At 37.1% G+C, this 20,031-nt stretch overlaps 3 protein-coding genes across 4 annotated transcripts in view; 1 reads left to right on the forward strand and 2 right to left on the reverse strand.

Annotated features, from left to right (window-relative positions):
* The window catches only part of LOC132198725 (mucin-2-like), a 30,168-nt gene extending 14,906 nt beyond the window's left edge, over positions 1–15,262 (reverse strand). The window contains exon 1 of the mRNA XM_059622912.1: positions 14,934–15,262. Coding sequence (XP_059478895.1) covers positions 14,934–15,009 — 76 coding nt within the window. The 5' untranslated portion in view covers positions 15,010–15,262. The remainder of the gene's footprint in view (positions 1–14,933) is intronic.
* On the forward strand, positions 8,034–15,579 carry LOC132198726 (uncharacterized). 2 transcript variants are annotated; one of them, XM_059622915.1, is made up of 15 exons: positions 8,034–8,475; positions 8,614–8,746; positions 8,805–9,057; positions 9,106–9,306; positions 9,370–9,504; positions 9,564–9,686; positions 9,745–9,898; positions 9,955–10,113; positions 10,167–10,308; positions 10,362–10,593; positions 10,651–10,801; positions 10,990–11,224; positions 11,282–11,470; positions 11,524–11,904; positions 15,175–15,579. In XM_059622915.1, the coding sequence occupies exons 2-14, from the start codon at positions 8,655–8,657 to the stop codon at positions 11,900–11,902; spliced, it is 2,445 nt and encodes an 814-aa protein (XP_059478898.1). In that variant the 5' UTR covers positions 8,034–8,475; positions 8,614–8,654; the 3' UTR covers positions 11,903–11,904; positions 15,175–15,579. The 2 variants fall into 2 exon arrangements, with proteins under 2 accessions (XP_059478898.1, XP_059478897.1); XM_059622914.1 differs by having other exon boundaries at positions 8,036–8,475; positions 8,611–8,746.
* Positions 15,580–15,688: 109 nt separating this feature from the next.
* On the reverse strand, positions 15,689–19,955 carry LOC132198628 (dipeptidyl peptidase 9-like). Its single transcript, XM_059622760.1, has 14 exons — positions 19,820–19,955; positions 19,543–19,605; positions 19,190–19,492; positions 18,931–19,135; positions 18,739–18,874; positions 18,245–18,659; positions 17,859–18,184; positions 17,582–17,805; positions 17,388–17,523; positions 17,045–17,337; positions 16,842–16,994; positions 16,641–16,783; positions 16,474–16,585; positions 15,689–16,421 (listed from the first exon to the last, which is right to left on the reverse strand). Exons 3-14 carry the CDS (start codon positions 19,474–19,476, stop codon positions 16,329–16,331), a joined length of 2,523 nt encoding a protein of 840 aa, XP_059478743.1. The 5' UTR covers positions 19,477–19,492; positions 19,543–19,605; positions 19,820–19,955; the 3' UTR covers positions 15,689–16,328.
* Positions 19,956–20,031: the final 76 nt, after the last annotated feature.

Below are 20,031 nucleotides of genomic sequence, written 5' to 3' on the forward strand. Positions count from 1 at the left end.
TTTGCAACAATTTTCAAAAACGTTTATTTGAAAATTTTTCTATTCTAATGAAAAAAAATAGTCCATTTTAGTCGTTCTGACTTAAAGTATAAAAATCTACAAAGCCAATTCATATATCAAGAACCACGAAAAATTATATTATTTTATCAGAAAAAGAATATATACACATTTACTCTACGATTAATTTGTTTGATTTTTTTTTAATTTTTTTAATTTATCATTTCAATTAATTAAATTTATGTGCAGTATATTATTAAAAGTATTTTTTCTTTCAAGATCAAATTGTAGGAAACTTTAAATTGAGCTAAATTTAGGATCATTAAATTATTTTATTTATGAAGTATCACGGCTAAACTAATTCATGTTGCAAAATTCTGATTGTCAAAATTTATTTTTGACTTTATTTTTTATATTAAGATACACTAAAAATAGAAATCAGAGAAAAATAATAAAAAGCTAGAATAATCTTGTGACTGAATTATACCGGCAAATTAAAAATAAAAATTTTTTTATCCGAGAGACTTTAGCTTGGCCCTGATCTAATGATACTGAAGTGAGAAATATATTCAACTTTTACGACATGGTTCAATTATTTGCCAAAAGATTAACTTATAAATTGTTATATAAATAAATAATAATAAATATATTATATTATATTTATAAATTATTATAAATAATAATTTTATCCAATTTAAATATTACATCGTTTTCCGCAGGGCAGAGACGCTCACGTGACAATAGCAAAGCAGCGGAGCCCAAGATGGGTCTGATTGCCCCACTTTGCCCGTCAGGCAAAATGCGGCAGGTCACGTGACCACAACGAAGCGGCCGAGCCCGAGGTGGGTCTGATTGCCCCACTTTGCCCTTCGGAGGCAAAATGCGGCAGGTCACGTGACCAGAACGAGCGGCCGAGCCCGAGGTGGGTCTGATTGCCCCAGTTTGCCTGTTAGGCAAAGTGCGGCAGTTAGACCCAGAACGGCTGGGTCAAATAGGCACTGAGTTCTCTGTGTGTAACTATTCATTATTTTATATATATTGTTCTATTTGCAATTAGCAGTAATTGGCATTTCTCCTAGAGCTCTTTTATGGGAACGAAATAGACAATACCGGTTTCGACGTGCGGTGATCCCCGAGCATCAATTCGCGCCAAGGTCGCTCTTCATTGAATGGGACAATGGTTTGTAGAATTGCATGCATGCGTTCAGCAAATTCCGCTCTGCCATGCAACGCGTTCTCGTGACCGAATAATTTGCCGCGTTAATTATATTCTCGATAACGCAATTTGCATTACTTTCATGAATACTTATGGCGCAAATCTCGAAATTTATACATACTCGGCTGCTCAATTAACTAAGCAAGCATCCCAATCAAATGGAGCAAATCGAGAGACAATCTCCTCCCTGCTGAGAGAGAGTTTAAGAAAGACTTCGCCTGAATAATTTGCCTCTCTCGCAATCAGTAAAATTACCAAGCAATCTCATCTCTGAAAACAAGCTTGGCGACTTTCATATATTTTATATTGCTCTGATTTTATTTTTAGCAACTCTTTGAATTCAAAGAGAAAATATGAATCATTTTGCATGATTGTGGAGGAAACACTAATAAGAGGAAAATTTCTTACGTAGATTTTCAGAATGATAAAAATTCTGAGTTTTAACCTTCTGATTTCCCATCTGTCACTTCTTAAGGATACAAAACTACTCTCAAAAGACGTGTGACTAATTCCTCACAAATGATGCATTTAGCTATGGCAAATGTAATTTCCAAGTTTCACCGAATTAATAAAGAAAATTTTATAATGGTGAACCTTGAGAAGTTGAAAATAACAAGGTTTACGCTCAATTTTTCATTTTCAGAGACATGCGAGTGCGACTAATTTGTTTGCCGATGGCCTCTTATCAACCATGTAAGGCTTGCCGAGAAATTTTTTTTCATTCATTCACAAACTGCAGCGCTCTTTCGAATTAGAGAGTGAAATGTACGAAAACAGACGGCGCAGCAAATCGAGGTCACTCTTAATTTTGTCCGGCCGGCGGCTCATCACTCACTTAACAGTGCATAAAACGCGTTCCTCATTAGGCACAGGGCAAACAAAAAAGTACAAGAGCTGAAAGCATAACTGACTTTGCATTTTAAGGTCAGCTGGTCGGTCCGCGAACGACACGAGACGTTGTGTCAGTTGGTGCCGAAAAAGTAAGAAGTTCAATCAGCGAGAGAGCACTTTCTCTCATCTTTTTAATTTTGACAAGGACGCATTTTGTTATGAAAACCGTAAGTAAATGAATGATAGGTGTAAAAAATGCTGATCTCTTTTTTGTCTGCTCTGAATGGACTATTTGTTCAGATAATTGCATTGATGCACACTTTCTGCTGGTGATAATGACGAAGGAGTTTTTTGTCGGTTGCTTTTTCTCGTAGATGCATATTTGAAATTTAATAACGCTATAATGGAAATTATCAGAGCAAAATCCATTATTTTGAGAGAAATTATTATAAATAAAAAAAAAGAACTTTAATTAAAAAAAAATATGCTCACTGCAACAGATGAAGTCTTTTTGTTCTCGGAAGTTTTAGCAAAATTGTTGCTAGCAGTGGTGCCGTTTTGTCCAACGATTCCATATACTAAATATTACTCAAATATTAAAAATTTATTTTCAAGATTTTAATATAAAATTCAATTATTTTATCATTGCAGCAAAAACAGGTCGGGCGTTCCTTCATAAACTGCATTTCATTGCTTATTTATTTATTTTTATTTTTGTTCTGCGCGACGACTCAATTACACAAGAAGTGTTTTAGGAGCTTACACCGGGAGTGTCAGCGCGGAGAGGCGAGTTGTTGAAATGTTAAAGTACCGTGCATGAGTATTTCGTAACGCGACGAGGTATAATATAATATATAAAAAGCTTTCTTTTGTGAGTGTTGCTCTTAATCTTTTTATATATAAACGCATACTTACAAAATAACTCGTTTTTGTTGTTAATAATCAGTGCGTTGTTATGTTTTCAGATGTTTTAAATTAAAAATTAAATTATCTTCAGCCTCAATAATAATAATATCAAATTTTGCGTCATAATAGTTAAATTTTTTTAGAAGGCAGCAATAAGCACGTTAAGGATATAATGCATGAATTTTTGGTGTAAAATTACAATAGGTTTCAATTTTAATTCATTAAAAATATTCTACTGGCGGCAGATGGAGTCTTTTTGATCTTTAGCAAAATTTTTGCCATTTTGTCCAACGACGATTCCTTTCTTTTCAATAATTGAATGTAAGCAATGTAAAGAATTTGGACAAATAAACAACAATAATAACAATAATTAGCTTTATAACAAAAAACAATTTTATCACAATGCATGAATTTTTAATTTTTTGAGTAAAATTGTATTGTTCAAATTTTATTCATTTTAAAAGTTATCCTAAATTGACTGGATAATATGTAAAAAAAATCAGAAATTTTAAATACAATGTTTGAAGTTTGTTAAGGTAAAATTGCGTCGTAGACGGAACTTCAATATTTGCGTTGATCTTGTTGGAAGAGTGGAAACCGCAAAAAGTATAAAATGTACAAAGATTTAGAGTCTTATTCACAATCCCAAAAATTAAAATGACGTAATTATGGAAACGAGAGTTCTGAGTGAGCACGTTTTTATTTGACAGTAAGAACATGTTGATTTATCTCGTTGAAAATAACTGAATATTTTAGCTGTATTTTATTCCGTTGATTGGTCTTTTTGTTCAGCCAAAGGTATGCAACTTGCCGTGTCGCCCATCTCACGAGTTATCGACTTTCTTCGTCTTTCGTAATCACATTTTTATCCAACGCGCGACAAATTAACGGATAAAGGCGTTTCTGCGGTGCATTCCAGCAGCATTGGAATCGACCACGTTCCTCTCACGGACGAAAGTAAAAGCCTGCTTTTGCTTTCCGCAGTGTCATGCACACGAGAGAGAAAAGCTGCTAATGAGACGCGAGAAGGTGAATTGTAATAAAATTCAATTCAACACACCCAACAAATGCATCTCGTTCAATAATCTTAGCATCGGCCTTTCTACAGAATGCCCAACTGAAAATCACTTTTTTATAAAATTGTAGAACTTTCGCACGTATATTAATAAAAATTCTCTCTGCGCCCATATTTCCTTTTTTGCGCATTTTGGGTGCAGCTTAAGTGCTGGAAAATCGACCCACGCCTTGATCTTGGCTTTCTTAAAACAATGGACCGCCTCCTTCTGTCACCTCGTGAATCACGAAAGGCGTAATTATTTTGTTTACCGACAAATATAAAAGTATAAAAACAGGAAGCACGCGTCAATGTGGGAGAAATTCGCGGATATATTGATCAATTATGCACTTTCAAAAAATTCATATATCCAAAAAGTCGGCTCACTTCCTCTTGCCAAATGCGGCGGTTTCCTGCTTCTCTCGACAGGCTAATGAGGCGCGCGCCTTCTGCGGTTTTCGCACTCAACCATTAAAAAAAAAGAATAATCTCGGAACTTGTGGATGGAGATTATTATTTTATTGTATAAAAACGAAACTTTCCATCCTGTGCCTTTTGAGGACGAACTTTTTCTAATCCTATAAACCGCAGCTGGATTATTGGCATTGGAATATATTTGGTTAATTTAATATTTATTTTCTTTCGTCTATAAGTGAAATATTGTGAATTAAATTATTATTTGTTGTTTATTTTCCCAAATTGTTACCAAAGAAAAAGAATGGAGTTATTAAACAATTAAAGCTATTTAAACGGGACATAATTTAACTGGATTAATAATTTTCACCAAAATTAACAATAAATGAACATAAACTAAATGTAAAGAAGAATTTGTTGCAGGATTTCTCTCCCAAAGCATAAAAATTGGCTACGCATTAAATAAGATATTTTAAAACTTTTCTAAAAATTATTCATTTAATTAAATGAAAGATAATTGAAAAAGCATAAATTGTTTAATAATTACCTCAATTTTTATCATTTTAAATGCTCGCCAATGTATTGAATTGCTTGGAAATAGTAAAGAAATTTGCTTAAAATTGAAAGATTAAAATTACCCCATCCGCCGCAGTGATTGTTCTTTATTATTAAAAACTTAAATTAATATTTCGTAATGAGATGAACGTTTGCAAATATTTTAATTGAAATAATTTTAGATTGGAATGGAAGCTAAATTTACAAAATTAATGAACACATTTTTAATTGATTCAAATTTAAAATTTAAAACTGCCAGAAATTAATTGCTTGGACGATTAATTTGGTTCGCAGACGGTTCCTTTTTGCTATTGTGTGCGTGCGAATGTCATGAGTGAGTCACGCCGATTGTTCTCGTCAGTGCGCCTCGAGTTATTGGCGAAGACGTTTGCTCGTCTTCTCGACATTGTGTTTAGCAGAGGCGATGAACACCTCCGCAGGCGCGTCAGTGAAACGAAAAAACAGTAATTGGCAATCTACCATATTAGGAGCGGTCGAAAGCGAAGGAAATAAAAATGAAAGAAGAAAAAACACTTGCGGGGTCACTGATCGCAGCGTGCAGTCGAAAATAATTGTTAAATTGCTTTTGATTTATCGGATAATTTCAATAATAATAAATCAGACGGGAAAGTAAAAGCAGAAGGTGGTGTTTGGAATTTCACAGGCCAAAAATAAATTATAGGATAGATTGAGGCCAAAATGGGCCAAAAGAATCGTAAATAGTAATAAGCATCAAAGAAAGAATTGAAAAAAATGGTTAAAATTGAAAGGAATCAAGAGCAAAAACTTAATGGTTAATTTTCTAAGGTTTTTTGTAATATTTTAAAGAAGTGCTTTTGCAAAAATACGGCCTGATTAATTTTGATTTCAATTTTTTCTACATAAGCATTAATTAGAAAATTGGAATAACTGAAGTTTTAAAATTTAAAATTGTTTTTTCTTAAGGGAATTTTCTAAAATAATTTAGTTTTCAAAATTGGCTCGACCAAAATTGATAATAATTTCACCAAATCACGTTCAATATCACCCCAATTAAGATGAAAAAATTAAATCGATAGGTCAGTTGACATCACAAATTTACATTGATCTTATGGGAAAATTTTGAGAAGTTTTATTTACAGTGAAGATCCTTGTTAATTCATAGAAACCTTTTTTCAAATTATCCCTCCCATGTAAATTTATATTAAACAAGATGAAAGAAATTAAATTTTAAATAAAACTTTCATTTTGCCACATTTTATTGAAATAATTTAAATAAAAGAAAAAAATGATGCAAAATAAGGTCGCGGTTGGATTGAAATCCCTTGATTTATGCCAAGATTGAGTGAATTATGAAAAAATAAAACCCACAAGTAGGTGGACAATTTTCTTTGGCCTTGTTCAAACCCTTGAGCAGTGCAAAAAGTGACATTTTATGCAAATCAAGATCCGCCTGCGTTTGAATTAAAATTCACTCGCCGTCGTGGAAAGTGCATCTCGCTTACTTTTCAGCTCCTGCCATATTAAATTAAAGTTCCGGTGCCGACGATATGGCTTGATAGTGTAATTTGAATGCACCGCGAATCCGCACCGAAAGTCGGCCGTGACCTTCTATTTGCTTAAAGTTTCTTTCCCAGCCAAGCGTTCGAGAAAGAAAAATTACCATTTCTTCATTGCCGGTCAATTGTGACTTGTGGCAGTAAAAAATAAGGAGCAATAAATAGAGATAAGAAGAGGAATAATTCATCTTTTAGTTTTATCGGCGCGCAGAGGAAAGTGGGCGAAGTGGGCCGCGATGCCGCGCTTGAGGAACAACTCGAAAAGTGAAAATGCGCGACTAGAAGAGAGAATAAAGACGGGAAGGAAGAATTCAATGCCGTAAAATCAAACAATTCATGCTCTTCAAATTCAATAGCAACGACCTCTAAAAATAAATAACACGCAGTGCCCACCTACGTACAAAATTTACATAAATTGTTCAAGCTTCTCGATACAATTTCAGATAAAAGTGTATATTAAAATTCACTTGAAAAATAAATTACGAAATTGCAGAAAAATTCGTGTTATTTAAAAAGAAAAATCATTTCCTAATTAAAATGTAAAATTTTATAAAATTTCACTTTTCTCGTCCGTACTCCTATATATTTTAACTTTATTTAATATTCATTATTTTAAATTTTACTCTTCATGCCTAATTTCAATTCAAAAATAAAAGTTTAAATTTCCATAACAATAATAAAAATGAAATTTTATTTAACATCAATAATAATAATAATAATAATTTGATTTTTTATTTAAAAAATGTAATTAAAATAAATATAAATTTAATAAATAACAAATTGATTTAATATCAGATCAAATTTTATATGATATTTTATTTTAACTAAAGTTAACTTTTGAATAAATTTATATAAATAATATTATATAAAAAATTTATAGTGAGAATAATTAAATGAGGTAAACAAACATCTGATTTTACGAAATTGGTGTGTGTTTTACATGCATATCATTGTGAGAACTAATTTCAGCACAACCTGTCTTTTTATAATACGAGATAGATTAAGTAGTTCTCTTGCCAAATGTGCAGGATAATTTGAGCAATAAAGAGAGCACCCGTGTCTCGTCGATAAAACTGCAATTTTGAAAGTTTTACCAGGCAACGCAATTGAGCGTGCGAAAAACGAGTGAGAATTTTCTCATTTCTTCTCGCGCTCGATCTCTCGCCACTGGAGTTTGCAACAAGGAAGTGTAAAGTGATAGCCGGACTGCGTAATAAAATTAAATCCCATGCTTTTTGTTTGCAGACAAAGAAATAAATTTTTCATAATAAATAATATTTTATGACACTTGCGGTTGAACAGTTGCAAGCTTCCCTAGCAGGAACGGACAATTTTTAAGTATAAAATTAAAAATAAAAAGTGATTTGCTGACCTTTGATGAGAGTTTGTAGTTTTAAAACGTTCCGTGCTTAAAGGAAAAACAAAAGTTTTTGAGATGTTTCGTCGTTTTTTACCTCTCAGGATGTCCAGATTCCAGAAAAAGTATTAAATCAGTCATTAAATTAAGTCATTTGAGTCGCGAATGAACATAAACATGATCATTATCCACTCAATCATCACTCAGAAATCAGCCATCAGCCTCAAAAATAGAACACTTACCAAATCAACCCCGTCCCACTCCCCCTCCCCTCTCACGGCTCTGTCTGTCTTTTTCGCCACCAACTTGTTGGAGGGAGGGAGTTGGGAGGCAGTGAGTGGAAGAGTAAAAACAAAGTCGTGCAAGAAAATTCCTGCCCTGCAACCCCGTTCTTGTTTGCTCGTGTGCGGAATTCGCTTTAGCCGTTTTTGTCTGCGCGTCTTTCATTTTTGGCACTGCGTTCGCGGCGTGCTTTCATCTTTCATCGTTTTTCATTAGTTTTCGTTTCAATTTTCGCGTCCGTTGCGAATTTTAAACTTAAGATTGTCACGTTTGAATCTTTCTCTAGATCAAAGAGAAAACAAGCAGACGAATGGAGGCAAATTAGGTGAGAATATGTATGAATTAAGTTGGGAACTTTTCGTCAACTTTGACTGAAAGGAAATTTTAAACGCCCGTCAACTTTTCGTTGCTTTTTTCTTCTAAATTCGAAAATATTAATCGTCTTGCTTTCAAATCTCAGCAGCTTGTCTCCCATAATTTTGCGATATCTACATACGCATCATTATGGATTCGTCTGTGCCAAAAAGACGTGTGGTTCCGGTCACCGTCCCCTTCGACGAATTAGACGCAATCCTCTTTGAAAATAACTCTGGAAGGTTTGTCACTGCATATTTTTAATTTCTGCAATATTTGTTGATTAATTTTTTTTTTTAGACAACAAATCGCAAGAGTGCGTAAAAATTACAAATTGTCGGAGGAAATGAACGTGACGGATTCGCTTCCGAATGTGGAGACCATCGTCATTTCGCATTCTAACCTCAAGGACAATGAGCTCGGTTTGGAACCAAAACCTAAGAGATTGAAGCGAAACTTCACCTTTGCTGGATACAAAGATGAATTCGACAACGACCAAAAGTACAGCGCCTCTAAATACCAGCTATTCTACAGGGCACTTGAGCAAAAGAGGGTTAGAATTCTTTTTTCTTTTCAAATTATTGATTCTTAAATTTTACAGGAGACTTTCGAGTTCCATTCCTATCTAAAAAGATATTTGAATGATGAAATTCAACCTGTGAAAAGTGCCGCAGAGCTAGCTTTAAAGGAGCTGCCACGCTGTTCAATCTTGTCAGCTGGCAAGCAAAAAATGTACCTCAGACTGAAGGCCAAGTACAAAGGACTGAATTCTCGTGATGCTGAAAAAGATGCTATTTTTCAAGTAATTTTTAACCCAAGTTTGTTTATACATAAGAAATATTCATTTTTTTTCTATTCCCAACAGACCCTTTGTAGGGTTGTGCACAGTGAGCAAAGAGATTACCTCTCCTTTTGCCAGAATCAGGCAAAATACTCGAGGCCCATTGATTACGAAAGAGTGCTGCCAGGCCTCATCAATTACATTGAGCGCTCACTCTTTGTAAGTTAATGTGTTCCTAATTATTATTCATTTTGTCATATTCTTATTTTTCCTAATAGCATCGGCAACAATCAACTCCTCTCGAGTATGAAGCCTTTTACCATTTGCACTCTGTCATCGACATGAACAAGTTAACACTCAAAAACTTTGGTTTCAAGCCTAGCAGGATGCTGATGGCCCTTGTAAAATATCCTTGTAAATTCTGCAGTTAATGTAAATATTAATGCGATCCAAATGCAGGGCCAGGTTCCATTTACTGATACAGAGTGCAAATTCTACAAGGGACTCTCTTTGGAGAGAATGGCTGAAGAAATGGAGTTTCTGGTGCCCTCGGACAACTCCTTGGGGTACAAGGCCAGAAAACAGGATGGACCGTGCATTTACAAAACTCCAAGTAATTTATTCATTTGTGCAGAAAATGTAAAACAAATTGAAACTTTAAATTTGCAGTTAGCTGTGATCCAAACGCTTTATACTTTGGCGCCGAGACTGAAGCTGAAATTGTGACTTGCTCGAGCGTCATGGAGCTTCTGGTGGATATTCATCCATACAGTCTGCAAAACTCGGCAACTAGAAGGGACATTCCCGTCATAGTCAAGATGCTTGACTGTAAGTTCTTGCATAAAAAGCAGTTTTAAATTTAATAAATATAATTTAATCAGTGCCTGATGGCTCTCAGAAGAAAGTGGTCTTTTTGGACAAGGCTCTCCCTCCATTGGAAATGACCACTTACGACAAAAAGGTTTGGGCTTGCAAAAGAGCGGTCAGAGAACTTTTTGCAGCAAGTGACATCAAAGCTTATAAGTATGACAAGCACACAAAATATATATTTTTTGCATTTAAAAACTTCTCTGTAGCTTTTCAAACCTTGATGAAATTGAGCTGAACAAAGAGAAAGAGAAAGACAAAGGAGAAGAAGAAGAAGAAGCATCGGATGATGAAGAAATTCAGAATGCACAGGAGGAAGATTTCCCCTTAATGCCACCACCAAATGCAAATATTGTTTACGGATTGTACAGCATCGAAGAACGCGGACACAGTGTCCGCCCAATTAACCTTGTAGTAAGGTCTAGTTACCACGCCTATGAAGTAATAACTTGCTTCTGTTTTTAAATAATGAAGCAAAACATGATTATTATTTTGTAGATCAAAAGTGGCAGCGATGAGAAAAATTATTTGCATTTCTCTGTGAAGTTAGAGGAGCAGCCCGAATACGGCGCTCAGTGCACGACGATCAGCGAAGTTTCTCGAGAGTGGATGGCCTTGTCGCTGCGCAAAGGATCAATGCTATGCAGAGGTGCGACCAGTCTCTTTAATTGCATATTTTTTTACATCAAAAAAATAACAAACTATGTGACCACCCACTTCTTTTTAAATATTTATGGCAAGGCTGTTTTGGAAAATAATGTGTCAATTAATTTTTTTTATTATTATATAAATTATTTATATATTGTATTAAATAAATAATCAATAATTGGATTTCAGTGCGCGTGGATGCCAAGACACTGCAAGTAATTCAGGTGCAGAAAATGAGAATGAAGGCGCTGAAGCAAGAGTGCAAATCTCGTGGAATGCACATCAACTTCCGAGCGGCCACTTTGCACCATGTTTTTAGCGAGCTGACGGAACTGGAGCCCGGCAGCTACATTTTGCAACTGATCCCCATCGAGGGTGTGGCCCGTCTACTCGAACATGACACCACAGACACAAACCTCCGGGGGTATTTTTAAGTCTTCAAATTTATTCCTCCAGTCAATTATTAAATTAAAAATTACAGGGGCAGCTTCTATAACCTCCACTTGCATTTCCACAAGTCAAACCACTTGATCGGCCCCACGAGTCACATTCCATACTCTCTGATTGACCCTTTGGTGGCCACTCCATATCATGTGGAGCACAACAGGGTGCCAGCCACTTTTGAGCCAAAAATCGGATTCCCATCTAATCCCATTAATCCTCATATTGGGTTTGTATTTAAATATAATATTATTTTTTCCTTTAATTTCTTTGTAAAAATAGCAATCCTGAACAACTCGTGGCGACGACTGAGCCGACTGAAGAGGGTAATGAAGATGGCTTCGATTTGGATTTTCACATCAGTGATAACGAGAGCTTGGAAGAGTGGATGGCTGAAAATGAAACCAGAAACTGTGCAAAACTCCTTGAGGAGGCGCTCGGGGATACGCTTAAGGAAGCGCTTGATCAAGTCGAAACCGAAGAGCAAGTGGAAAAACAGCCCGATTCACCTGAAAAACTTGTGGCAAATGAAGAGGATGCCGACATCATGCGCATCATCATGGAGATGCGAGTAAACTCTCCAATTTCGCACTTGGGCTCTTACGTGGGCAGCAGTGTTGCTGGTCAAGCAGCTGCTGCTTCTCATCTTACGTTCAATTAAAGGTATTTCTCATTTAGCCTCTAAAAACTTTTAAAACTGGTAAATAGTAAAATAGGAAAGAAAATAATGAAGGTTTCCTCTAGTTTTTGGTTAAAGATTGCATTGTTAGGTTTATGCTAATGAGGTGAATTTCAAGAGAAACGCGACCTTTTAGACCTTCCTTCCTTCCTGTAGCATATTATTTTACTTGGCGCCGTTTCCGTTCTCGAGGAGAAATAACGTGTTGCGCGCGAGCATAAGTCTCGGCATTTACCACAGCCAGGGTCATTTGCTGGCTTTTTGAATTACTCGGATCAAAACAAAGAGAGAAACTGGGCCGCGGCTTGCAAACTATTGCATTTTTTCGTGATCCACGCTGGCCACTGATGAGGAAAATTCGACCTCGCACTAGCCAAATAAGAGAGCGGTCTAATTATCGCGCCCAAACACCCGAGGCTCGACTGCAGTTTCATTAATGATTTCACGCACTCCAGATCGGATTTCGCTTTCAGACTTTTATTGTTATACACGTGCATAACTTTCTACTTCATTGTTATGGAAATAAAATTAAAAATGCGCACCGGTAGCAATGATGTGGATAAAAAAGATAAAAAGCGATCAACTTATTCAGAAGCAACCAAGCTGAAATGCAGTCGTGAGGATGCAGTCTTTTTAAAGAGTCATGTTAATCCAGGCGAAAAGTTGTTTTGTTTCGCTTTTGCATAAAACATCCGAAGCAAGAAAAGATGAACAGAGAAAGATCACTAAATAAATTGAAAAAACGGTGCTTTTTTCTCTTTCGTTTTTTTCTTATTGGACATATAATTGGAGCTCTTGAGCCGCAGCGATTACGATAGGTATATCATTATTTCTATTATTTGTACCTCGAAAATCCAAGGTCCTTGCTTTCCCTGGTGTTGCTTTTATTTTCTCGGAAATTTTCCCATGACTGCAGCTCGCTTGAAATATTTCAATTGAAAGTTGGAGAAAAACGTTTGCATTCAACATCACATTTTGGGACCGTATTTTTATATTTCTACGTTTTTGGTGCGGCGCGAACAAGCCAATTCATCTCTCGAGCGAGACACTCATCCGCAGGCTTGTTTGCCTACTTTCTTCCTCGCAGCATCTTCACGTCAAATACATCCAGTTTTTACTTTCCATCGTCAAGCGTCGACTCACAATCAGAGCCGCGTGTCAAGGACATCCCACTTGCGGTCATAATGAAAAAGCTGAATTATTGATGGAATCGATTTTTTTAATTTTATTATTCATTTTAAATAAATTTTATTTTTAAATATCGCTAAATAATTGGTGGGGAACTTGGATGTGTATTTTCTACAGAGGTGAAAATCAAAATTAAGTGAGAGGTTTGATTTAAATCGGAGCGGATAAATTATCGCTGTGCCCGTCATTCAAGCATATTTGCCGGATCACGATTTGTAATTACGCTTCAAATTGTACCTACTTGTAGAAGCTTCTCCACACACAATTAGATCTCACTGTGCTTTAGAAACTCTCGTTGCTCTCTTTAAATCAAGTGTGTGCCCGGCCGGCTGTGATAATTTGTATTAATATGAGCGCGCGCGTTTACAGCCTGTGCCAATCGCTTCCGATGTCGGGCACGCCGGAGAGAAATTTATTTCATACACGTGCGTTGCGCTTATTTGAGAAGTGTATAGGCCTTTGGGGAAAGGTGGCCGCAGAGAGCTTTTATAATGCGTTCACAACTAGATGCCGGATTGCGAGCAAACAAAGCGTGTCCGTGGGCAATAATTATGCAACTTGTAATTACTGCACCTCACTTTTCCAGTTTTATTGTATTAAATTTTATTTTCATTCATTTATCGCGTGAGAAATACAGGAAGCATATTATAATTTGTAAGTAATTCCTTATTTTTAATCTTACGGAAGAAAAAGGTTAACAAAAATTATGCTTATATTTATAATTAATTAAACTGTTTATCAAATAAGTAGAATAAAAAATTATTCCAAAAAAAGTAAAAATAATTTTTTTCAGAATCAATAATTTTCGATACAAAAATTTTTTCTTTTTAGCAATTAGTTTTTTCTTTTGAGTGCGTAATGAGCTTAGTCCAACGTACCCCAATTGGCTCATAAAGACTCCCTTTAAATAAGTTTTATTTCCTCACCGCTGGATGTTACATGGCTAGGGAATTCTCGTGAATTGCATCAGCACATACCTATTGTATTGATTGAGCTATAGTGCCGGATGTTGAGCAAACACCGCTTATTGGGCAGTTCTCGAATGCACAAACTTTTGTGTTTTGCAAGCTGAGAAGCATTCACTTGAATCAATTTTACTGCCATGCGGAAATAAATTATTAATGCGTTCAAATTCGTTTTAAAAATATTATTTTTTACATTGAATTCATATTAAATTATAAAATTCAACGGAGGCAGATACGGTCGTTTTGATCCCAAAATTTAAATTTAATTCTTGCCAGTTTGGCCCAACAATTTCTTTTATTTTAAATAGATTTTTCACTAATTGAATATTGATTGCACGAATAAAAAATAATGGGAAAAAAAAGATATTCTTCAATTTGTTTTGAAAAAAAAATACTCTTATTTTGGCACAGTCAACTCAAGTTTTTACAACAATAGGAGCCATTTTTTTGCAATTATTTGCAATTTCAATTGTCTATCAATGTCAATAATGAGTCTTAAGGTTATAAACAAATGTCTTATTTTCCATGCTTTTATAGACTTAATATAAAAAAAAATTTTTTTTCCAGAAATGTATACTCTTTGTGAAATAAAATCCATCTAATTTTATCGCTCACACTCGATAGGAAAAGGGTACTTTTTGATCGTGCCTTGAATATTAGATTTGACATTTCGCCCCTCTCTTCATAAAGGCCACAAAACCTGCGCTCGTCATATGCAATCGTGCCGGATTATTTTCTCTTTCACATACCATCGCCGAGCTCAAAATGTGTCTGTTTCTTAAGAGCTCTACCTGAGCGGATTAACAAGGAAAAAAGCACAAATATCAAAAATAAGGTTGGCTGGTCGCGTGGTCACTCACCTTGTTGCTGGAATGTGGGTGTCGCAAACACCGCCAGTATCACAAAAAGCACTAAACTGCTCGATGACCGCCGCATTTTGGTCTTTTCTTCTAAAGTCAAGTGAAAAGGCCGAAATGCATTTAACACGCGTTTGCAAAAATTATCAATGATACGGTCACTGTTCGGCACCACTTCACGAGGAAACACAAATCCTTATAAAAAAAATATTTCTTGCGCTCTCACGCTGTATCCGTTTTTCAGGTGTGCAAAAGTCGGTGCATCGCTTCCTCACGGCAGATGTGCTCCGAGCCCTCTCAGGTGCTACTAACCTGCCACTCCGCCGCAAGTTTCTTTCTGCTCGTAAGAAAAAGAGAAAGCCTCCTGTTTACTACTGCCGCCTTTGCGTGACGTCACAACCTGAGAAACTCCACCGTGGCCTACAGAGGGCCTTTCAGTACAGCCTTTATAATAAGGCTTAACCAAAAAGCATCCAAATGAAATTATCAATTGTATTGTTACTTAACTTTGAAGAAAGTTCATCACATATTTACATTGAGAAGTCTTCTTTAAACTATTCCAAAGTTGAAATTATTAGTGAATAGATTTTTGTACCATACATGAATTATTTTGTTTCATAAATGCATTTCACATCTGCAGGTTTTCATAATAAAATCTGGTTAATATACAAATTAAATTATTTTTACTTATCCGAAAACCTTATTGTTAGCATATTTGCATTTGAGTTGGAAATGTGTTGAAATTAAAAATTGTTGAATGAAGTTTTCTGTTAATATTTATTTGCTTAATTGCTACACACAGAGTAATTTAACCGTCCTGCTAGAATCAAAACAGTTTCCTGTTTTCACCCTATTTTGATTATAAAACATTTTTAGCTTTAAAAAAATTGTTAGCGAACCGACAACACACATTCACAGAACAAATACTGCTCACATTCTGCTGACGACTTGCGCAAAACAAGACTTATTCAATATCAACTGATACTTTACAACTGAAAATATTCGCTTTCATGAATATTCACGATAAGTTTTACCTCTTTGATAAGAGTGTGCTGCACGAGGGGACACTTAAAATGTTTGATTCTGTTAAAAAACATTGATTTGATTGTTCCTCTAAACAGACCGATCCTTTCCACCACAATTTTCTACACAGTTAATCTGAGTTAATCAATAATTATACCTTATTATTGATAAAGTAATAATACTATTCAGGCTAAACTGGGATATTACACAGCCTTTTCTTATGCGATGTATGCATGCAAAAAATTAATCGATTGCTGTCTGACACATAAAGTATTCTAATCCCATCGGATTTTAGCTTATTTTGATCACAAGGGTTACTTTTACACTCACCCTTTTGGGGGATGGCGACTGAGGGAGGAGTGCTGTGACAACGACTCAAAGATTCTTGTTCAGGAACGCCAGCAGCTTAGTTTCGTAGTGCTTGCTCGCGTCCACACTCCTTAGACTGTGCCTCTCATTGGGATAAACCTAAAATTCAATTGATTCAGTATATTCCTAATTTAAAATCATCCCAGCTCACCTGCAGCTGATATGGCTTTCCGGCTTTCACCAGAGCATTTATGAGCATGCTCGTGTGTTGAAAATGGACATTCTCGTCCAGCAGTCCATGGATTATAAGCAGTCGATCTTCCCTGTAATATATTCTCAATGAAATCTCTTTGGAAAGAATTAATTCTCTTTACTTACTCATCGGGAAATTGATTGATGTAATGGAGAACGCATCCGGACCTGTAGCCAAGTACGTTGCTCTCGGGAAGACTCATGTACCTTTCTGTGTAGCCGGTGTCGTAGAAACTCCACGAAGTCACTGGGGCGCCAGCAATTGAAACCTGATTTTAACAATAATTAAGAATATTGGCTTTAAAATGGTCAGGATTGGACGGCAACCTTAAAAACGTCTGGGTAGAGAGCAAGGCCTAGGAGACTCATATAGCCCCCATATGACCAGCCATGAATTGCCACTCTGTCCATGTCAATGAATCCAAGAACATTTGCTAGACCTCGGAGCACTTCCACTTGATCGGCCAATTCAACGGTTCCCTGAATTATAATAATTTAGAGGCAAGATCAATAAATTGGCTTCGATTTACCATTCTGTGGTGAAGGTGACTTTCAAACTTGATTCCTCTGTGGAGGGAGCCTCGGGAGTCAATGGCAAGGACACAATAGCCCCTTGCTGCCAACATGTGCATCCGCAGGTGTCGCATTCCTTTGAACGAGTTTGAAACTAATTGTACTTCGGGGCCGCCGTAAACGTTCAGCACAGTAGGATACTGCTTGTCAGGCTCAAAACCGCTCGGCTTGAAAACCATGGCATACAAAGTCTCTCCAGACTTCAGCTGGTGCGTCAGGATTTCAGGACAGTGACAGTCGACATCAGGAACTTAAGATCAGTTTCAATTATACTCACTTAAATTACAAATTTCAACTCACATGAGGGCTCAAGCAAATAGCCGACAGGACTCAAATTAACACCGTCAACAGTCCAGTCGGACAGAACTACCCTAAATACTTGGCAGGCAGGCAGCTGGCGAATGTTGCTGTACACGCCGACCACCAAAGTGCATTCCTGTTTGGAACAATAAATTATATTTCAATGGCGTGAAATTAATAATTTAAAAAAAAACCTTGTTCATCTCAATACTGTAGGAGTATCCAGGTCTGGTGAGCAATCTGATTTCGCCAGGTCTGAGCAGTGAAACAACATAAAGGTGTTTTTCCAGGGGCGACTCTCTCATGCCCATGAAGTAGACCAAGTCGTGCTCTTCGTCAACCCAAACCGATCTGGGTAGAACTTCCCAATCGCCCGACGTTAATGCGGTTCTTTTCAAAACCTTTGCTCTTTGCAAACCTGTTGAAATTTAATTTTTTTTTGCATTCTTTGAAATTGTTATCATAAAATACCGTCAAGAGGAACTGCTTCGTCAACACAGTTAATCAGTTGCACTGTAAGTGCTACAGTAATAAGATATAGGTGCCGAAATCCAGTTTCTTCGCTGGCCCATAAAAAGGTCATTTTGCCTTTGTCGTCTGAATGGAGGAAGTGCAAAATGTCATGGACATTAATCCAAACTTCAGTCGACTCGGAGTAGAGCAAGTTGACACTGACTGGAGGCAAACAGTGGGGAGAGTGATTGTGGTCTTCGTCTTCCTCAAGCCCAAAAGAGTCGACAGACACCAACACAACGTCAAGTTTTTGTTGTCTTCTGTCCAGCAGTTGACACCAAACTCTGAATTTCAAAATAATTTCTAATCATTATACTGATTTTCATTTTATGCAGAAAACTCACTGCGTTCCGTCCGGAATCCATCCCGCTCGAACCAAATACTCGTAGTAAGGAAAGAGGCAGTTTAGACTGCGAGTGAGACTAAGGACTTTCACTTCAGTCGGCATCAAGTTGGTGCCTAGTTTGAATTGGAGCATTTTAAGCTCAGACTTGGCGTTGGCCGTGCCTGCACGAGGAAATCGCAGCTCTTCAACTGCACCCGTGGTAGGAAAACAGCAGATCTCCACCTCGGACTCGTCAACTAGCTCAAACAAGAGGCGGTAAAAACCAGGTGACGTTTGCTTCGGTTGCCACCAGTAGCCTTGATATCGATTGAACTCCTCCTGCATCACGTAGCTTGGAGAACCTGCACTCAAGGGGTCGTCAATCAAGTTATATGGTGGGCCTTTGTGAAAGTTTGTAAGACGCATCGAGCTCCCTGAAAATAATTCAATTCATTCACATGAATTTTTTCTTCTTTGATATGCAAAAGGAATAAAAAGTAAAGGTTTAAGCACCTGTCAAGCTGTGAGTGACCCAAATGTCATTGTTGCACACAAAAGCAACTAAGTCGGGGTTTGAGGGACAGATCTGCGGGCTCATTTTTGTTTGATTCATATTTGGGTCCAGTTCACTCGGGCAAAGTGCGCCCACCTGGAAAATGGGTTAAAAATTCATTAAATAAAGAATAATTTTATTAATCTTCTGACATTTTGTGCGATATCCAAACATTGGTAGAGTCTGCTAGCGACAGGAAAGACAATTCGGCCACTCTCGGCGTGCAGTTCGTAAGAAGTGAGGCCCCAGGTGGCGAGGCGCTTTCTCTCCCAAAGCAGCTGTTCCTCTCTGGACAGCCGACCACCACTGGTCAGTGACTGGAAATTGGCCTCTAAAACGGGGTGCCAGTGCAGAAGACTGAAAAATTCAGAGTTTTACTTAATCGAACGGGTTTGTGGGAAAAAAATAAACCTTCGGTTCGACTCTGCTTCTCCAAGGGCGGGTATGTCTGTGGCGAGCAGAGTCGACTCCCAGGCAGTGCTGGGCGGCGCGCCCAAAAAGTAGATCCTGGTTTTGCCAGTGCTCGGGATATTCCTGAAGGCCAACGAACTGGGCAACATGCTAGCTAACGAGGACAGCTGCCTTCGCAGTTCACAAACTTCAGAGAAGATTTCGGACCACGACGGAAAGACCGACTCGCGCGAACTCGAGGTCAGCGAGTGGTCCTTTCCAGGAGAGGAGTGCTGGTCTTCGTCCATGTTAAGAGAGAGGCGCCTGGACAAAAATTTGTCAGAATAGAATAAAAAGTAATAAAAATTACAAACCTCTGGGACTATATTTTAGAGCAAAATCACAAGAGTCATGGGCATGTCTCCAGTCAGATTATTCTGCGAACATTTGTGCTCGAGTTAATAAATATCAAACAATTTTTGAACTTGTTGAACGAAACTAAACATAAGCCATGAATACACAATTAAATTGTCAAGACTAATCGTTTGTTGACAAAAATATGCCCGCTCGATTGACAATGCGTGCATGATTTTAACAATATTCTCGCTCAAATGAATGAATTTGGTGCGCTGGAAAAAATAAAGCACTCACTTGGAATACAAATGAAGGTTTTTTAAAAGAGTTGGCAGCGATTTGCCTCTAAAAAGAGCCGAAATTAATTCATTGTTTTCGGACAGAGACTTGAAGAATTGCGAGAGCAGCAGAAGAAATTTTGCACCTGACGAGAGGTTTTGTTTTGAGGTCGGCAGATGGGTGCGCACGGTGGCCATATTTGTGGGGATTGCGCGCGAAAAAAGTGCCCG

The sequence above is a fragment of the Neocloeon triangulifer genome, unplaced genomic scaffold (assembly GCF_031216515.1).
Source record: "Neocloeon triangulifer isolate White Clay Creek 2 clone unplaced genomic scaffold, ASM3121651v1 ptg000013l, whole genome shotgun sequence".
NCBI lineage: Eukaryota > Metazoa > Arthropoda > Insecta > Ephemeroptera > Baetidae > Neocloeon > Neocloeon triangulifer.